This window comes from Podarcis cretensis, assembly GCF_951804945.1.
Source record: "Podarcis cretensis genome assembly, chromosome: 13".
Lineage (NCBI taxonomy): Eukaryota > Metazoa > Chordata > Lepidosauria > Squamata > Lacertidae > Podarcis > Podarcis cretensis.
This window is the reverse complement of record NC_137182.1, coordinates 35988263-36009173: the sequence shown is the minus strand read 5'-3', so window position 1 is coordinate 36009173 and position 20911 is coordinate 35988263. Positions and strand designations below refer to the sequence as shown.

Here is a 20911-nt window from a genome sequence, read left to right as displayed (position 1 = left end):
CCAGAGTCGTCCGTGACTGGACCTAATGGTCAGGGGTCCCTTTACCTTTTACCCCTGATCTAGTCCTACCTCCTATGCAGCTGGGGATCGAATCTGCATGCAACCTTGGCATCATCAGCACCATGCTCTACCAACTGAGTTATATTGTTTGTCAGTGCCTCTTCGGATTTTCAGACAAGAATCTTTCCCTGCCACCCACTCCTGTTCCTTGCACTGTTGGGAGCTCGCCACTTCCTCCTGCTCCTCCACTGCTGCATACGCCCCCCACCCTCTGCCCCCACCCCCTGCTGCAGCCACATGCACCCGGAGCGGCTGTGGCGAGGAGGCACAGTATTCTTTGCAGAGAAGCCACCATGGGATTTAAAAGTGTGGTGCATATACTGCCCAGATCAGCAGAAAGCCGGCTGCCTAAGGCAGGTTTAGAATTGCCTGTCAAACATTCCTAGCTTTGCTTTCTCTTTCACTCTTTCTTATCTCTTTCCCAAGAAAAGCGCCTTTGCTGAACTGAAACAACAGTTTCCATAAATGGTCACAGCAGTGTTGGTTTTATTGAAAAAAAAATAATTTAAAAATACAAAATATAAACATTTAGAAAAAAATAAATACTTATAAATTAAATATTTTAAGATAATTGGTAAATCCATAAATTACAGTAGGGGAGTGTTGTGGTCTGGATGCCAGGATGCCAGCATTCTCTGACAGCGGATTGGGGATCTAGGCTGGGAGTGGTGGAGATTTGGAAGCCTTGGAAAAGGAAGTGTCTTTAGCCACCCGAGTCCTCAGCAGCGAGAATTCCCTTGTGACCCGGCACAGGAAACTATTGAGGGAGCGCAAGATGACATACACTTCCTGGCGATTCCTCCACCAACTCCGGTGCTGAAGAATTTGAAGGGGCTTGAGTGTTGGCTCAGGCTCGTTTTCAATCGGCAGGCCCCAAAGCAAAATCTACAGGGAGAATCAAGGAAAGGTGTTAAAACAGCACAAAAGATAAAGGACGCCTTTGCCCCACCTAGCTGTGTCCCAAAGGGCAGGAAGACCTACCTGATAACTCACATGATGGTCCAGGTCTCGGAGGGAAAGACTGATGTCTTCAAAGTTAGATAGGAATTTAGAGTCTTCTTTGGTGGCCTCGTGGTCCCTCAGCTGTTGTGCCAAACCCTGATAAAATGGCAGCATCTTGGACATGTAGGTCAGGCGCTTGGCATCCTGGGAAAATGGCAGGATTAGGAATCAAACCAGTCAAGAGCATCCAGATGCCCTGCCTCTTCCCTCCCTGCCTTTGAGATGTGGAAAGAAACCCTGGCGAAAGCAGGCAGCTATGGAGTGTCCCAAAGCTCTGCCAAAACTTCCCATCCAAAATACTAATCATTGATTAAGGCCCAAACTACATGTTAATCTGGGAAACTGATAATGGATAGCCTACTTCAAAACAAATAACAAATTGCAGCCTACAGAAAGAGGCGTCTAATTAATCTGGTCAAGGAGATAACTTAGGGTAAGGGTGTTTAGCCTTCTTCCTAACACCAGTTCCCCAATCTATATTGCCCCCACTCAAGTTGATCAACAACAACAACAACATTATTTATACCCTGCCCATCTGACTGAGTTGTCCAGCCACTCTGGGTGGCATCCATCATAGTATAAAAACACAACTAAACATCAAGCAATAAAAACTTCTTGATGCAGCGCTGCCTTCAGATTGTCTTCAGAAAGCCATATAGTTGTTTATTTGTTTGCCCTCTGATGGGAAGGTGTTCCACAGGGTGGGTGCCACTACCAAGAAGGCCCTCTGCCTGGTTCCCTGTAACCTTACTTTCCAAGATTCTGTGGGGGAAGCCACGACCGCGAATCTGCCTCCAGGTGACCTCACCTTCAGAGGCAAGGTCAGTGGGTCCTGGAGGGAGAGGGCCTTTTCACTGGTGACACCTCAGTGACGGAATTCCCTCTCCTTATCAGCTCACCCAAAGCCAACATTTCATATATTTTAGGCACCAGGTAGCAAAACATTTTGTTTGCTTTATCAGGCTTTTGGTGGCATTGAGTAGTTCACAAGGGCTTTTACCGCCTCTTGTAGAGACTGACAATGTTGTTAAACACAATTTATGTTGTTACTTGCTTTCTAGGGTATGAAAAGCGGGATAGGATTTTTTTCAAATAAATAATTATTCTTACTGAAAGAGAAAGCCACGTGCGGAGATCAAGGCTGACTGAGGGAAGCTGCCCTGAGCTTCGTACAGAAGTGGGCTGCACTCCAGACAGACGTTCAGAGAGCTGGAAAGAAAGAAAGAAAACACCAAGACTCTAGGTGGGGTTGCCAACTTTTCAACCAGCTGCTGCGAATGTGCCTTAAGAAATATACCTTACTTGAGATGAGGGAAGAGACAGAAGCAAGTTATTCAAATTTATTTATTATGTTATTTCCACTTTTCCTCCAAATTTGCTGAGAGTTGTAAAAAATTATTCCATTATAATGTTAGGAACTACCAAAAATAAATTTAACTATTGCTCATAAAGTTACTAATTTTATACTGCGCCTTCATAGATAACAGATTGATTATTGTTTGATCCCATCAGCAATAAGTAAGGACACAGAATTTTCCAAGTTTTCAGTTTTCCACTACTATTCATGTGTCAGAACCTTCAGATATCCCCATCAACCATTGCATGATTAATTGGGTAAACAGCGAAAGGGGAAAGAACTAATGAACTAAGAAGCTGTTAGCTTTCCCTTCCAGAAACCAGCCAGTTCCTATCCCAAGGCCCATCACACTGTGTGCGCAGAGGAGTTAGAAAGACGAGTAGACTTACGAAGCGACGTGAAATATTCTGTATTTTGCAGAGAAGTTGCCGGGAGTGTCTTAAGCTAATGCCAAATTCTTTCTGCAGAGTCAGCCGCCACTGTGGGATGAGACTGGAGCCACTCTCTTCCTGAAGCCCAGCCATGGTGGCAGCAATGAAAAGGTCAACATTGAGGACAGCTTGGAGAAGGAGTGTTGCACCTAGACAGTTGTGGGGAGAAGGGAAAGGTGGTGCCATTACATGGGAAAGGCAGCAAATTTGTTGAGCTGGATACCTGTTGATCTTGGGACAAGAATTCAGAGCTAGGGTTGTGGTGGGATAAGCCTCAGTTTGTCCATAGGGAGCAATGGGTGGTACCATCAGGGTACAACTTTGAGGCAGATATCTGTGGGAATGTTCAGGGATGCAGGAGAGGATATATTGTCTGATTATATCCTTATCCAACTTGTGCTAACAAGTTCCCAATTTCTGCAGAGTAAAACATTCCCTTTTATCTTAAGTTTGCAATGGCAGCGTTTGCTCAGGCTCACTTAAGTCTCTATAATAACTAGTCTGGTAATTTCCCCTTATTCCCTCTTAAAATAGAAGACACAACACAGTCCTTTACAAAAGTATAAAAAGAGTTTACTTACATTCTGTTTACAATCAGATCCCAGAAGGCAGACTTAAGTTTAGTGAAGTAATATACATTTGGAGGGGACGCAGGTGGCGCTGTGGGTTAAAGCCTCAGTGCCTAGGACTTGCCGATCGAAAGGTCGGCGGTTCGAATCCCTGCGGCGGGGTGCGCTCCCGCTGCTCGGTCCCAGCGCCTGCCAACCTAGCAGTTCGAAAGCACCTCCGGGTGCAAGTAGATAAATAGGGACCGCTTACCAGCGGGAAGGTAAACGGCGTTTCCGTGTGCGGCTCTGGCTCTGGCTCTGGCCAGAGCAGCGATGTCACGCTGGCCACGTGACCCGGAAGTGTCTCCGGACAGCGCTGGCCCCTGGCCTCTTAAGTGAGATGGGCGCACAACCCCAGAGTCTGTCAAGACTGGCCCGTACGGGCAGGGGTATCTTTACCTTTACCTTTATACATTTGGAGTCTATCTCTTAAGAAGATAGTCCCTTTGTCCTCTCTTGGCTGGGAGCCCAGAGGACATCTTGCACTCAGGAGATGTTGTTCCTTCGATGCATGTGGTGAAAGAGAGAGAGATGGCTGCCCTGTCCTGTGGTTTTATCATTACCTGCACAGGTGAAGCCACACCCACCTCTAGTCACATGTGGAGGAAATCTGTCCCAGCCCAGAGGGAAACAGGAAGTTTACCTGCTGGCTGGACAAACATCCCTCCCCATGTCTAAACATGTACACTCAGGAATGTTGTACTTGACTGCTCTTGTGTTTCACATCCCACAATATCTAGAGCCACTTTGGCAGAATGAGCAGGAAAGTCTACAAATGCAGTGCAGCTTACCATGTTTTGAATACACAGCAGTACCATCGAAAGAGTCCTGCCCCGCTCAACCATTCAACCCAGAGTCAAAAATTACCCAACAGCACCACTGATTAAAACAACACCATCATTTTGGCTCCTACGATTCCTGTCACAGGACCTTAGCAAACACACGTGCTCCCAAATTTGGTTTGCAGGCCTGTCACACAGCGTGACCTCACCATATGGAGAGGGGAAACCCATGTGAGGGGAATTTCGCTGGCCACTTTGAGGTTTTTTCAGTAGATTTGGATGTTATGTTTACCAGTAAGGGAAAGCATGGAATGGCGAGCCATTGATCCCTCAGACCTAAACAACCTCAGAGATTTGTTTTCAAGACAAAATAGAACAGCGTCCCAGGCTCATTTAGAGTACAGGTGGGGAACCTTTGGCCAACAGTCGGAGATGATGGAGTTGTAGTCCAGGAAGATCTGAGGGGCCACCGGATTTCCAAACCTGGACTACAGTGTATTGAATCCATCAACAAAGGTGTCTAGAAGTGTTCCAGGGCATGTTGGTACATAAAGTAGAAATTCCAAATGCCTGGGGTGGCCAGTAATACATTGCCAAAAATAAAAGGGTGAAAGGTGACACCAGTTTGCTTAATATTTGCATATGATAATTTATATGTATAGTTACAGAACTGGACTTAGGCTGGACAGTCCTCAAATATGGAATACTTTCAAACAGAGGACTGTCTGACAGCCCTTCACAATAGAGGACTGTGAAGTAGGACACACATGGCTATCCTACAAATAGCCCTCCCCTCATCCCTCAGAGCAGTGGTTCCCAAACTTTTTTGAGGAACCCTCCTTACTTCCATAAACTCCTCCCCACTGCCCCCTACCCTATAAAAAGCATTATGCAGAATAGTGCTTTGCTAGGCCCACTAAGGAAGATCATAACACAATAAAATTCAAAACAGTAACAAACAATTACACATTTATTCAAAATCCAGTTAGAACTATTTCATGTAATTAATTCAACAAAACTGATGAGCTTGATCCAGTGATACCAGCTTTTTAAAGCTTCACGGTCAGTTACACCTCCAGCAAGGTAACGGTAATGGTAAAGGACCCCTGGATGGTTAAATCCAGTCAAAGGCGACAATGGGGTTGTGGCGCTTATCTCGCTTTCAGGCTGAGGGAGCCAGCATTTGTCCTAAGACAGCTTTCAGGGTCATGTGGCCAGCATGACCAAACCACTTTTGGTGCAACGGGACACCGTGATGGGTGCTAGAGTGCATGAAAATGCCATTTACCTTCCTGCCACAATGGTACCTATTTATCTACTTGCATTGGTATGCTGTTGAACAGCTAGGTTGGCAAGAGCTGGGACAGAGCAATGGGAGCTCACCCCGTTGCACAGATTCGACCCAGAAGGGTCAGTGGTTTAGACCACAGCACCACCTGCTCCCCTCACACCTCCAGCACCCCCCTGCCGTCCCCTTGTCTCTTAGCACCCCAGGTAATACTATCTACTTTAGGAACCTCTGTTCCAGAGCAAAATATAAGCCGTTTGTTTTGTTATGACTGCTTATGCCGCCTTCCCTCTCTGCCATGAAACTTGAGAATTGATATTCATGAAGGCCTCTTGAGCAGTTTCACACCCAAGGGGGAGCCAAACTCAAATTTGCTTAACACGGCCACTCACTAGCTATTTAAAGCACATTAGTGCTGCTTTAAGAGTCATGGCTTCTCCCAAGAATCTTGAGAACTGTAATTTACCCTTCACAGAACTATAGTGTCCAGAATCCTTAACAAACTACAGTTCCCGAAGATTCTTTGGAGAATACACGATAGTCGAAGTGGTATGAAACTGCTTTAAAGGCATGGTGCGGCTGTGACCCACATCCAAGTTACATAGCCATTTGCCTTCAGGCTCCAAGGCAAAGGGTGTCAAAGTGGAGACTTCTCCGTTAGTAGTACTATAAAACCTGCCACCTGAGCTGCTTTGCCTCACCCTAGCTAATGCTAGAGCCGGCCCTGGCAAGCCTCTTCCTGCTATTGACACAGCCAGCCTTCGTGTCTCATCCCTTGCCTGCACTACACAGTGCCCCAATAAATCTCACCCTGGACTATCTTCAGGACCGAAGCAAGGAAAAGCTAGAAATATAAAGAAATATCACAAATAATTTCTCATTTCTTACCACACAGACGCATCTTGAGAATCTCTGATTAGTGGGGTATCTGCCTGTCTGTCCAAGAAGGCAATGTTTGATCCTACAGCCCATCTTGGGGGCCTTTTTATGTCCACTGGCTTTCATTTTCATTTGGACCTGTAATGTCCAAGATTACAAAGGGTGCTCTTTTCAAAGAGGCGAAACAATCTGATTTCTGGAACTGCGTCTTTCACCTCTATGGTAGCTTCTCTCTGCTGTAGTTTCGGGGGGAGGGAGTAGCAAGGGATTGGAGCAGCCAGGGTGCTTGCTCAGCTTCCTCTTTTCTTGTGGGGGGGGGGGAAAGAAACCGCTTGAAAAGAGGATTTCTTCAGCTGACCATGTGACACAGGATGCCCTCTCATCTTGGGGAACCCTCTCATTCAGCCTGGGGCTTTTTCAACACCACCAACGTACTCAATTTCTGGTCTCTGTTGATGTTTCTCACCCTCCTCCCAGCAAAATCCAAGCAGAGAACACTATTAAAAATTGCCTCATCATAAAATACACCGCAGTATTTGGAATAAGGGAATAGAAAGTCATCCCCAAATGCTAGCTCTGCATGTTACATTGAATACGCTGCCCCTCATTGGCAAACTCTTGCCCATCTCTGTTTGACAAAGGTCTGCCTTAGTATTGCACATTTCACTGTTGTCAGGGAGTTTACTATACAGGTGACTCTCCGCTTATGTGGGGGTTATGGTTCCAGGGATAGCACCTGGACAACTGACAACCATTTTGCATGAGACAATAAGGTGACAACATCCCCCCTATCATTGGCCTCCTGCTCCTGTTCAATAACCAAGCAGCCACCTCCTTCTCCTTGGTCTTCCAGGAACAAGAGTGAGGCAGGGCACAGGAGTGGCTTCAAGATGCCTGCTTGACAGCGAGGTCAGCCATTGGTACATGTACCCAGTGCTGTCTACTCTGACTAATAAGAGTTCTGCTCAATCAGACCAAAGGCCTAACTTATTTTCCCACAGTGGCTAATCAGATCACTAGCAAGACGTGTGTGCAATAGCCCTCCGTCAGTTGCTTTTCGGAGGCATGGTATTGATAATGGAGGTAATTACTATTATTGTTGCTATTTTGACACTAGGGCTGGGCGATATATCGATATATCGAAGAAAACCGCTTTGAAGTCTATATTGGTTTCATAATTTTTGACCTGGCAATGTATTGCAAATCGTGATGTGTGCTAAAACTGGGCCATATATCATCCAAAACCAGTTTGAAGTCCATGTTGTGATATCGGTTTCATAATTTTTTGACCTGGCAATACATTACGAATCATGGTGTGCCCATGTGCTATGCAAAAATCCCAATGCAGGGAAAACCATAAAGCCAACCAATGCCTCTACATAGCTCCATACTTATTTCAGAAATCATTATATATCAGTATATTGAGATGTTTAGTTGGTGGTATATCACAATGTTAAAAACCAGATATCGCCCAGCCCTGTCACCCTAAGGTTCCAGAGCAGGTCACAACCAATTGAAATACGATACAGTGGTACCTCGGGTTAAGAACCTAATTTGTTCTGGAGGTCCGTCCTTAACCTGAAACTGTTCTTAACCTGAAGTACCACTTTAGCTAATGGGGCTTCCCAATGCCACTGCTGCTGCGCAATTTCTGTTCTCATCCTGAGGTAAAGTTCTTAACCTGAGGTATTACTTCTGGGTTAGTGGAGTCTGTAACCTGAAGTGTCTGTAACCTGAGGTACCACTGTATTAAAATCAGTTAAAGACAAATTACAATCACAATGATTGGGCTGCGCAAGGAAGGCCGGCCTGCCACGAGGCACAGTGAGAAGGCTGCTTTGGGTGGCACAACCCCATGAGGTGGTACCATGCGACCAAGGTAAGAGAGGCTCAGGTGGGGTGGGTGGGCTTCAGTGGCAAGACAGGACAGGCTGCCCCTGAGGGTGGGTGCTAAAAGTATTCATATCAAGGGTCTAATAGCAAAAGACTAGTGGTAATGGATAGCCTTGTCCTCCATGAATTTGTCTAATCCTTTTATTAAGTTATCCTCTACATGGGGCTACCTTTGAAGGTGACCCAGAAACTACTACTAATCCAGAATACGGCAGCCAGACTGGTGAGTGGGAGCTGCCATCGAAACACAGATCTTGAAAGACCTACATTGGCTCCCAGTACGTTTCTGAGCACAGTTCAAAGTGTTGGTGCTGACGTTTAAAGCCCTAAATGGCCTTGGCCCAGTATACCTGAAGGAGCGTCTCCACCCCCATTGTTCAGCCCAGACACTGAGGTCCAGCGCCCCTTTGCTGGAGAAGTCCCAAAGTTCTGCAAATGCATTTACATAAAAGAGTGTTGCAAATGTTGCAAATGCAGAAATCCAAACATTTGCTCACAGACCAAGACTTGGTGTACAAACGTGGGTGTTCTGGCCACAACGGAAAGAAGTATGTTCGTTCCATGAGAAAAACAGGGCCCGGAAGTTGACTTATAGGAACTCTGAAGAATCAAAGCACATCTTCCCTTGTATGCAAATTCTATTCTCGTTCAGTGTCTCTCTCACACCATCAGCGTCTAGTTTAGGTGGTTGTGGAGAGAGTATTCAGAAGGCTAGCCACTGAGAGCATTTGGCCAATTTCTCTAGCAAAATGAAGGCAACTGTACTAGGATTACTTTTACGGCAGCAAGTGGTTGTAGTCCTGTCTTGGCTCCATTAACTTGCTCCTGTCCAAACATCCAAATTCACCACATGGTCCATTTCTGAGCTACTCACTATGTGTATCTTATTTAAAAATAATAATAAATCTCTGCCATATGTCTCACATATTTTGCACACATCTCAAGAGGTTCTGTCATTCAGGCTGCAACCCCAGGCACACTTTGGCCATGTACACACTCCAGTTTACTCTGCAGCCAATGCACTCCCATCACTGGTATGTGAAGCCGTGTACACACAACGTTAGCCACTATCCACACATATCTTGTCGTTTGTTGAAAAATGCTGCATTTGGATATGTTCAAACGACCTTTGATCTGGTTTGAAAATGTAAGCCATGGGAAGACAACTACAGCCCCTCTTTGCCCACTAATGTGGACAGATAGCAGGTGACTTAGAAACAAATTCAACCATACTCATGTGTACAACAGCATGCATATGTGATTCAAAACACAGCAAAATCCAACGACCTTGCTGCATTTTAAGCCAGGAATGTGAACACAGCCCTGGTTGGCAGTAAGCCTAGAGATGGATGGATCAGTCTGTTCCCAGTCTATGTCTGTTCTCTCCTGACTCTGCAATAATCTGAAAATCTGATTCAATATTAATCACCAAAATCACATTTAAATATATATAAATGTGTCTTTAAATACATATTTTGTGGCAATGTGCACATTTCTAAAAAGAAAAAGAAAAAGTTTATCCTATAAGCATTCTTAATACATATTGCTACTTTTTTGAAATGTGCAGTAAAACACAAATTTTAAAGGATAACTATATTTCAATCTACATATGAGTCTGGTAAGTGTGGATCAGGCAAATTTCACATCAAATTAACAGCAACTAGAGGTGCCAGGTTGCCCCCAAGATTGGGGAGGCTCCCAGTGTGCATTGCACACATATGACATCACACACGCAGCACACGACAACACAAACATCCCCCGATGCCGTGTAGGCTGGTGCTGCCTTCTGAGACGTCATGCAAATATTGAAGGGGCCTAAGACACCTCGGCCTCCTAGAGTTGGCATGCCTGACAGCAACTGAATTCCACAAGATTAAGTTGTTCGTGAATAAGCATGCAGAGTATTGGATTTGTGTTTCTCAAAAGTATTCTGTTACATTGTGAAGACAAGTGGTGCAGCAACAAAATTTCTAGCTCATTTGCAAGGTCTGTAATGGTTCCAAATTGGATGGCGGACTGCATGTTGAGATTCCTACCCCCAGAGGCCAGGTTACGGTATTCATCTCTGCAAGCGGATTAAATGTCTCAAGCAATTGCAACAATAGTACCACCAACTACACCACTTGTAGCAGCTGGCTGAGAACCAGTCTCCATGTGACAATAAATGTGTCACTTGAATTTACATTTGTATTTTACAGCTGCTACCAGGAGTAGAGTGGGATATTTTTTAATCAGGGTAGGCAAGTTTATGCCATGGGTAGGCAAACTAAGGCCAGGGGGGCGGATCCGGCCCAATCACCTTCTAAATCTGGCCCACAGACAGTCTGGGAATCAGCGTGATTTTACATGAGTAGAATGTGTCCTTTTATTTAAAATGCATATCTGGGTTATTTGTGGAGCCTGCCTGGTGTTTTTACATTAATAGAATGTGTGCTTTTATTTAAAATGCATCTCTGGGTTATTTGTGGGGCATAGGAATTCGTTCTTTTCTTTTTTCAAAATATAGTCCGTCCCCGCCCCACAAGGTCTGAGGGACAGTGGACCAGCCCCCTGCTGAAAAAGTTTGCTGACCCCTGGTTTATGCATTTTCGTTCCCACTGCAGTCCCAACAATATTTGCCCCCTTGAAGCTGCTGTTTGCGCCAGAAGTGAGGCTTCCATTATTGCCAGTGGGAGCTTCTCCCAGTGTATGGCAAATTGCCGCTGAGGAGTGGCAACATGAGAACGGGCCTTTTCTGTGGTGGCTTCCAGTTTGTGGAATGCTCTCCACAGGGAGCCTTGCCTGGAGCCTTCATTACATATATTTAAGCACCAGGTGAAAACTTTTCTCTATAACCAGGCCTTTGGCTAATTAAGCAATATACCGGTATGTCCTTTTAAATGTGTTTGTGGGAGCATGGGGATTTTTGGATTCTGTGTTATCATTTTGTATTTTTATGTTGTAAACGGCTCTGTGATCTTCAGATGAAGGGAGGTACACAAATTCACTAAATAATGATAATATATTTTCATGGTTTTAGCCTATGGCCTGGAGATGGCTGCTGTTAACAAATAACCCTTTTTTACATGATAAGCGCAGAGGAGGTTGATTTGCTGTAATCATCTCTTGTAGGTGTATAATGATTATTTTTATAACTTGTGGCTAGAGTTTTTGGTTTTGAAGCAGCAAAAAACCAGTTCCTGTTCTCTGCTGAGTCACAGTGTAAGAGTCACTGATAAATACCTAGCTAGTCATGTTTTCTTGAAAACAGGCACAGTTTCTTTATGACTATTTGTGTTACATTTGGAGCCCCACTCTTCCTCAAAAGAAAAACACGCATGCCCCACATTCCCTTCTATCCTGGGAGATGGATTGGGATGAGAGGCTGGCATGATGTAATCTCATGAGCTTTGTGAATGAGCAGACATTTGAACCCAGGTCTCCTTGGGCTGTGCCCATGACTCTAGCCACTAGACTGGAACCAACTAAATCAACTTAACCAGGTAACTTTAGTTTCCACTGAAAGCAATGGGACTAAAACTAAGTCATGACTAACCTACTCCATTGATTTCAGTGGGGCCTAAGTTCAGTTAAGTTCCGTTTTCCATCCTCCTGGCATTCACTCTTTACAAAGACCTGAGGAACGAGCTTATCACCCCTCTCTTATTGTCCATTCTGGGTCACCCAACCACTGCCAGTGTGGTGTCGTGGTTAAGAGCGGTGGACTCGTAATCTGGGGAACCGGGTTCGCGTCTCCGCTCCTCCACATGCAGCTGCTGGGTGACCTTGGGCCAGTCACACTTCTCTGAAGTCTCTCAGCCCCACTCACCTCACAGAGTGTTTGTTGTGGGGAAGGAAGGGAAAGGAGAATGTTAGCTGCTTTGAGACTCCTTAAAGGGAGCGAAAGGCGGGATATCTAATCCAAACTCCTCTTCTTCTGCCACAGTGTCTTTTCTCCTGGCAGATCAAGAGGAGCAGATGACTGTAAAGGTTGCAAGGTTTCTAGCTGGGGCAATCAGAATAAGGTCCACTATTTGATTGCTGATTCATGACCCTAAACTGTGTTTTATATAATTGACTTTTTATTTTGTTCTGTGTACATCCCAATGTTCTTTTGTTGCTATGGCCGATGGCTGACGCAAATAGAGTTTCATTCATTCAGCTGGATCCAGCCCAGTGAATTTAGAGTGGATAGTGACCCTTGAGATCATCCATAGTTCAAACAGCTGCTCCGTGTAGAATCCCCAATGCAGGATGGGACTATGGCATTGCTGACCACAGGCCAACCAGCCCAGTGATCAGCATCATCTGCCCCTTAGTTTTCAATGGCTTATCTGAACAGAAAGGTTTTTGGCCTGCTGGCAGAAGGATAGCAAAGAGGGAACGAATTTTTTAAAATGTTTAAAATAACTTTTTCTTTAAAAAAAAAAACCCCAAAGCCTTTATTTAAGGTGCCAAAATCCCAATGGAGCAGAAAAGACTATGTATGAGACCACAACTGCATGGATATTATTGGACCAGAGATGGAAAGAGGACAGTCCTGACCAGAGAAGAATGGCAGATCAAGTTGATGGATTATGCTGAAATGGCAAAAATGACCGGAAGAATCAGAAATCAGGAAGACCAAAACTTCAATAGGAAATGGGGGAAAGTTATACTTTACCTTAAAAACCATTGTAAACAGTTTAAATTGTTGATAGGATTTGAATAACAGTTGTAGTTTAATGGTGAATTTTGGATATAATGGAGATGTAAAAGATTTGGATTATTATGCAAGATGCAGAAGGAAATGATTAATAACAGGACCTACAAAGGGGAGGAGGGAATTCCAGGAGATTCTTTGGAATCTTGTTTTTATGTTATATGTTGTATGTTTGTGATGGTAAAATCTTAATTTGAAAAGCCAAATAAATAATTGTTTATTTTTTTAAAAAAAAGGATAACAAAGAGGGAGCCAATCTAACCTTTATTGTGAGGGAGTTTCACAATACTGGAACAGAAAAGGCTCTCTTGTGTCACCACTAAGTTTGCTTCTGAGGGTTATGTTTATGAGGATTATGGCATAAACCTTTGTAGACTCATGACCACTTCCTCAGCTTTCCTAAGGTGTGTGTCTGTGTGTGTATCCATATAAACTGTATGCTATGCAATGAATGAATGGCAATGAGATGCAGAAGAACAAAAACAAAACCTCCAATCAGTCCGTGATAATTAAATATATGTTAAATAAGCATACCTTTAACATTTTAGGGATGCGGGTGGTGCTGTGGTCTAAACCACTGAACCTAGGGCTTGCCGCTCAAAAGGTTGCCGGTTCAAATCTCCGCGACGGGGTGAGCTCCCATTGCTCGGTCCCTGATCCTGCCAACCTAGCAGTTCGGAAGCACGCCCAAAAGTGCAAGTAGATTAATAGGGAAGGTAAACGGCATTTCTGTGCACTGCTCTGGTGTCGGTGTTCTGTTGCGCCAGAAGTAGCTTAGCCATGCTGGCCACATGACCTAGAAAAACTATGGAGTGGACAAACGCCGGCTCACTTGGCCTGTAAAGTGAGATGAGCGCCGCAACCCCAGAGTCGTTCGTGACTGGACTTAACTGTCAGGGGTCCCTTTACCTTTACCATAACATTTTACAGTAGCAGATTGAAGGTAATTGCTCAAACAATCATACAGTGGTACCTTGGGTTACATACACTTCAGGTTACAGACTCCGGTAACCCAGAAATAGTACCTCAGGTTAAGAACTTTGCTTCAGGAGGAGAACAGAAATCGTGTGGTGGCAGTGGGAGGCCCCATTAGCTAAAGTGGTATCTCAGGTTAAGAATGGTTTCAGGTTAAGAACAGACCTCCAGAACTAATTAAGTTCTTAACTTGAGGTACCACTGTATTAGCACTTGTCCTGGAGCAGGAAACCATTCAAAAGAAACAGATTCCTGGCACTGATCAGCTAATTAACCCAAGTAGTGTGTTTAAAGGGGGGGGCGAGGGGAGGAAGTGTAAGAGTGAGAGTGATGTGGAAAAATCCACCGGGGGAATTCTAGAAGGGCAGAACTCGGTGGAATTTGGAAAAATATTACCCTTCTGGACACCAACTGGCATGGATTGTTTTTTTAAAAAACAAACAAACAAGAAGTTCCCCACTTCTAAAATAGCTTTCATTATTTAAGTAAAAATGTTAGAAGAATAGGGAAGCGCCTGCAGCGGTCACATCCTGACTGTTGTCCTAGAACTGAGCTAGATTGGTAAAGAAAAAGCATTTTATATGCGTTGTATATGTGATATAACACTGTGACACCAGATGGCGCTGTGGAGTCCTATCTTTCCCTACCAGATTTCCCTGTATGAGTTTACAATGCGTTTAACTGAATCGCTTCTTTGACGTGTCTAGATCCAGCCCTACGTGAAGAAGTAGGGCAGTCACATATCATGCTTCACAGAGGAGTTGCTTGAAGGAATCCTCTATTTGATACATTGTCCAGTCCAAATCTGGTTTCAAGATAAAAGAACCAATGGAAAGGAAAGAAAAAGGAAGGGCCCTGAAAGTTGCCCATCAACAGCGCAGTCAAAGCAGGCCTTACAGGTCACTTGGTCAGTCTTTACACTATGGTGAGATGTACAATATCTCTACTGAAATTATAGGAATGGTGTCTAGCTTTGTATCCATATGCAATTATGGAAAATCTATTTTGCCCTCTGTTTTGGGAGATGGCCACCCTGAGCGTCAAGGATTGAGATTCCCACAATTGTTACTATAGGATAGGCATTGTGGAGAACAGGATGTTGGCCTAGGTAGGCCTTTGGCCTGATCCAGCAGAGGGTTGGATCCAGCTGCTGTGAGCTGTGTCCCCTCAGCTGCCAGCTGCTTTTAACAGCTACTACTCCAGACCCTCCAAGTATCCCTATTTTCCAGGGACAGTTCTGGATTTACAGAAGCCTACCCAGTTTCTGATCAGATTCCAAAATGTCCTTCTTTTCCTTAGGATGTCCCTGTTTTCATCGGAGAAATGTCAGAGGGTGTGTGAGACTGTGATGCTCTGCGAGAGAGGGCGGAGTGTGTGCGTCTTTCTGTTTCAGCGGGGAGCTGAATCATGAGAGCGAGAGACAAGTAGGAAAAACAGCAAAGGGGATTTTAACTAATGCCAATGGAAAATCCCAGGCAGCCAGAGCAGAAACCTGGGGGTGGATGTCCCTATGGCCTCAGATGCTGCTGACTCATGGCCAGCTCAGCTCATCAGCAGCGGGATGAGGTCATCACTTTACTCTAGAGCGAGTTCCTCATACCTGAAAGGCTGTGGAACTGCCTTCCCACAATACTGAGGCTGCGCGTAGATGCTTCTGTTTTTTCGCACACACAGCTCCTGCCATCACAAGACACCTTTCACAGGGAGCACACCTTGCTTGCTGCATCTGAAGGCTTTCCACAGGGCAAGGATTGTATTTGGGAAGGGAGTGTATGTGTCGGACCCGGGGGTGCCTTTCTAGGAAGCCAGTCCCAGCAGGGTCTTGACATTTCTTTTCAAATGCTAAGAAACAGAAAGTGAAATCAGTGATGCTCAAATGTCTTGTTTCCTAGAGCAGCCACTGTTTCTGAGCAGCAGAGCAAATAGTCCCTTCAAGCACCCTCTAAGATCTTACCATCAGTCATCGAGGGGGAATTAGGAGTCCTCCTGGGTTCTCCCTACCAGCTCCGAGATTGAGTTTGATCAAATTCAGGATTGCACAATTTGCGCCGTCCCACCATGCACTGGCTGGGCCGGCAGGTGCACACCGACTCCCCAGGCATATAGAATTGAACCCCTTGCAAGCCACCATACAAAGAGTGGTTGGGTTGCATTTCGTTTGGCAATTTGCCTGTTCTGGAGGCATGACCTAAATGTTGGTTTCTGCTCTCTTCACTGTGCAGCGAAAGGCTTGTCACAAGACAATGTTTACATTCCACAGACAGCATTGCTGTTATGTTTCCCACGGGAAAGGAGACTGGATGTGACGTACACTGGTTTCCTGTTTTTCACTGTTCTCACTCACAGTTTGATTCTCTCTGTGCTTCAGAGGAGAGAGGATGCAGTTTTCTGCTCCGGCAGAGACAAGATGGTTTTCTGTAATCTACCAGCTTTGAAATGTAAATAAAGCAACTTAGAGTATGTGCACGTATTCCTCATCATTCCGCTGTGCACTTGGATGCTACAAATCAACATTTTGGTTATGGGCCCAGAAGACGCAGTCATTGGAATTCCGGAAAAAGGATCGGAATGCAGAGGGACGGATCGGACGGTATCTGCGCGTCAAGATGATTGATGAGGTATGTGCTACTGCTCCGGGCAGCCTGCCAGCTTCTATTTAATGGCTTTATGGCTGGACTTTGAACTTTTATGTCCGTTTGCCGGCTACAGGCAGCGGCTATGCCTATGCTGGGGAAATCGAAAGTAACTTTTGGGCTGAAGCAGCTGCTGATAACAGTGACGCAGCATGATTTAGGGCAGAGAGAAAGCTGTTTTGAACTTGCCTTTGGAATGAGGCTTGAAGCAGCACAGACGCAGCTTGTATAAAGCAGCTTGTTTAAAGCAGCAGAGATGATGCAGAAGGCTAATGCCAGAGTCATGGTGGCCCTTCAGGATGCTTGTGGGATTCCCAAGCTCAATAAGAAAAATTATACGGACTGGGTTATCTATGCAGAGGCTATTCTGCGGAAAGAGGGTCTGTTTGAAGTTATTACAGACACCCCCCCAGCTCCAGTTACAGATGCATGGAAAGCTAAAGATTCCAAAGCAAGGGGAACTCTTACATTGATAGTATCCCCAGAAGAGCTCTGTCTATTGCGTGATAAGACCTCAGCCAGAGAAATTTGGGACGCTTTGAGGGAGGCACACTTGAGGACAGAAGCTGGGTCTACTATGTTTTATTTTAACAAGCTGCATAATATGGCTCTTGCTGAAGGTGGAGATGTGCGTACACATCTGATGGAGATGCAGAATCTGAGACATGAGCTGCAACAGAGAGGACTCAACTTTCCAGAGGCTGTGTATTCCTTCATGATACTACAATCTTTGGGTTCAGGTTGGGAGTCTGTTGCGACTCAGATTGCTGTACAGCCTACCGCTCAGCTGACAGTGGATTATGTTACTGCCGTGATTCAAAATGAAGCAGATCGCCGGGGTGCTGGCTGCATGGGAAAGGGGGAGTCTTCACAGACGTCATCCCATAGTGCAGTGGAACCACCAGATGGCGCCAAAGCTTTGAAGGCAGTGAAATGCTACTCCTGTGGACGTCTAGGCCATATGAAGAGGGAATGCAGATATCCCAGGGCCAAGACAGAGCAGCGCAGCGAAAGCTCATCGCGTGGAAAAGGCCAAAGCAGAGGCAAAGGTCCGGTGTCCAGGACAACGCAGCCCAAAGCAATGGTCTCACGCTTCACTCCAAAAGTTGCAGAGGTCCAGAAGACGTCTAGATCTTTCTTCGTTGTTGATTCAGCGGCAACGCACCACATGTGCAACGATAAGCGACTGTTCGTGTCTTTTACACCGCAGGAAGGTGCGATTCACCAGGCGGATGACCACACAATTCCCAGTAAAGGCTACGGAACTGTTGTTCTTCACAGTTTGGACTTATCGATACAGAATGTACTTTATGTGCCAGATGCCAAACATAATTTGCTCAGCGTCGGACAGCTGAATGAGCGGAACATTGACGTTTCCTTTAAGAACAAAAGGTGCATCATCACAAAGAAAAATGATTATGTATTGTATGCTGAATATGTTGATCGTTTATATGTTTTGTATTATGATGATGTTGTGCAGGATGACACTTGTTGCATTGCAGGTTCTAACAAATGTTTGCATGCAGAATGTATTCATGATTTTCATCGAAAATTTGGTCATTTGGGTTTTGAGGCAGTATCTAAAATGCCTGCCTTGGTTGAAGGTATGACTATTAAACCCTGCAGGTACCACATGAAGTGCAAGGCATGCGCAGCAAACAAGGTGAAAATGGCTGCGAAAGGTAAGGTGTCTAGTAGGCAAGCTACAGAACCATACCAAATTGTTCATGCTGATTTGGTTGGACCACTAGCGCCCTCTTTGGGTGGAAATAGGTACTTCATGGTTCTCATTGATGCATTTTCCAGGTATATTCATGTGTACAATCTCAAGCAGAAATCAGAGGCTTTTCCTAGGTTCAAGGAATTCTGTGCTTGGTTGGAAAATGTGCATGGTAAGAAGGTAAAAATTCTTTTCACAGATCGCGGGGGGGAATTCACTTCTCAGCAGTTTGAAGCTTTTCTGTCTGAGAAAGGAATTCAACACGATTTGTCTAGTCCTCGCTCGCCATGGCAGAATGGACTTGCAGAACGAGCAAATCAGACATTGCTTCAAGGGTTAAAAACCTTGCTGCATGATGCAAATCTTCCAGAGAGTTATTGGGCCGAAGCTCTCTCATGTTTCACTTACAGTTATAATCGCAGGTTATCTTCAGCGATTGGTTGTACCCCCTATGAGAAGATGTTTGGCAAGAAGCCATACATCAAACACATGAAAATTTTTGGTTCTGACATGTGGGTTCACTCTCCACAAAACTCCAAGTTAGACAAGCGTGGTTTGCATGGTATCTTTCTAGGTTATGAGAAAGGTTCTTACAGAATAAGGATGACTGACTCTAAGACCATTAAGCTCACAAGAAGTGTTGAGTACAATGCCAAGTGGGGGGGGGAATGTGGGAATTTTCCAATGTTACCCTGATGACAGTGATGAGACTGAGGATAGTCAAAAGCAACCACAGCAACCCACACCCACTGAAGAAAGTTCTGATTCTGAGTCTGAAACTGAATCGGGTGATTCAGAGGATTTCAAGAGTGCGAAAGCCTCTATGCGACCCTCTGAAAGCTCTGATCAGGAATTGGAGGAACCATTGTTCACAATAGGTCGCTTTTCTCCTAAGAAGGAAGAGGAGAGTGTTGAAGACTTAAGGCTAATTCGCAGGTCACAAAGAGCCACAAAAGGCAGACCTCCAAAGAGATTTGCTGATGAGTTTGCTAAGATAGCAGTAACAGCTGTTAAAAGCTCCAAGAAGGTATTTGAACCTTCAAGTTTCCAAGAAATCCAGGATTTGGATTCAAAGGAAGCTGAGCCATGGTTAAATGCCATGAAGGCTGAGCTTGATTCCTTGGAAAGGAACAAAACATGGGAACTTGTTCCAGTAGTTCCAGGAATGAAACTGCTTGGAAGCAAATGGGTCTTCAAAGCGAAGACTGATCAAAATGGCAAGATAGTCAGACACAAAGCCAGATTGGTAGCCAGAGGTTTTGCACAGGTACCAGGTGAAGACTATCACGAGACCTACTCACCCACAGTGAGGTATGAGAGCATTAGGCTTATGCTCAAGCTAGCTGCAGAGGAGAATTTACACATTAGTCACCATGATGTGAATACAGCTTTTCTGTACGGATCTCTAGGTGAATCACTTTATATGCTTCCACCTGATGGCGTACAGGTAAAACAGGGATTTGTTTGTGCTCTGAAAAAGTCCCTTTATGGTCTCAAACAAAGTGCACGGTGTTGGCACACAAAACTCACTGAAGTATTGTTTTCTCTAGGTTTTAAGCAAGGGAAAGCTGATCCATGTGTATTTGTCAAAGAGGAGGGGCAAAAGAAACTGTATTGTTTGTTTTATGTTGATGATCTTTTATTCTTTTGGAAAGATGTCACAATGTACAATAACGCCCTAGCTCAACTGAAAGAACACTTTGACATGAAAGATCTTGGTGAGGTAAACAACTACCTATCTCTGGAAATAGAGAGAGATCAAGATGGTAACATTCTAGTACACCAGTCACAGAAAATTGCTGATGTGTTAAGCAAACTAAACCTGATGGATGCTGTCAGAGCCACCCTGGGTCCCAGCTCACAAGAGACCAAAGTCCAGTCCAAGTTATATACAAAAGGTTTTATTGAAGATCATTGTCGTCATTACATCCAAACTCCGTGGCTCCACATCTGTTACCCTTAGATGTTAGAAGTCCCCTCTGAGTCCGTCCCTCCCCTGCACCAATTTAAGAGGCTTGTGCTGCTCCACCTTTTCCTCTCCTTCCTTTTCCGCAGGGTCTTCCTGCCCCCCTGTGTTCCCTCTTTCCGGGACTCCCCAGAGGCTGAGTCTTCTCCTGCCTGCTGCCCCCTCCTTCGTGCTTTAGCACCAGGCTCCTCCCCAGAGCTCTCCCCACTTCCGCGCGCCTCCACATTTGAACTTGGCGCGCGTACGTTGCTCCTGACCTTCCTTTCAACAGCCACACTGCTCCCGGTACTGCTTTCCGCCCCTTCCGGCAGGACGTCTTGCCCCGATCTCCTTCCCCCCTCTGCTCCTTGTTCTGTTCCTCCCGACACACTGGTAACTCCACCCTCTTCACTCCGTTCCGGTGGAGAAGCAGGTCTCGATCTCCAACTCCCACTGGCGGTTCCCCCTACGTTTCCCTGCTCCTGACTGCTTCCCCCTTGGGCTCCCCTTGGCTTGACCAGGGGGGCTCCCTTTTGGGAATCCTCCGATTCACTGGACGGACTCATGGACCATCTCGGGTCATTGTCGTCCTCTTCCTCGTCAGGCTGGAATCCTTCTCCCTCACTCTCGGTCTCCTCCCTCCTCTGCGCCTCTCTC

General features: G+C 45.3%; 1 protein-coding gene and 1 long non-coding RNA gene across 5 annotated transcripts; one reads left to right on the top strand and one right to left on the bottom strand.

Annotated features, from left to right (window-relative positions):
• Positions 1-552: 552 nt before the first annotated feature.
• Positions 553-16018, bottom strand: IL27 (interleukin 27). Of its 4 annotated transcripts, none has more exons than XM_079950742.1 (5): positions 15911-16018; positions 2809-2999; positions 2173-2271; positions 1042-1206; positions 553-945 (listed from the first exon to the last, which is right to left on the bottom strand). In XM_079950742.1, the coding sequence occupies exons 1-5, from the start codon at positions 15918-15920 to the stop codon at positions 715-717; spliced, it is 696 nt and encodes a 231-aa protein (XP_079806868.1). In that variant the 5' UTR covers positions 15921-16018; the 3' UTR covers positions 553-714. The 4 variants fall into 4 exon arrangements, with proteins under 4 accessions (XP_079806868.1, XP_079806869.1, XP_079806867.1 ...); XM_079950743.1 differs by lacking the exon at positions 15911-16018 and adding an exon at positions 6417-6672 and having other exon boundaries at positions 1054-1206; XM_079950741.1 differs by lacking the exon at positions 15911-16018 and adding an exon at positions 6417-6645.
• On the top strand, positions 6800-13047 carry LOC307201483. Its single transcript, XR_013832727.1, has 3 exons — positions 6800-7490; positions 11320-11407; positions 12719-13047. It is a non-coding gene; the product is annotated as an uncharacterized lncRNA (long non-coding RNA).
• Positions 16019-20911: the final 4893 nt, after the last annotated feature.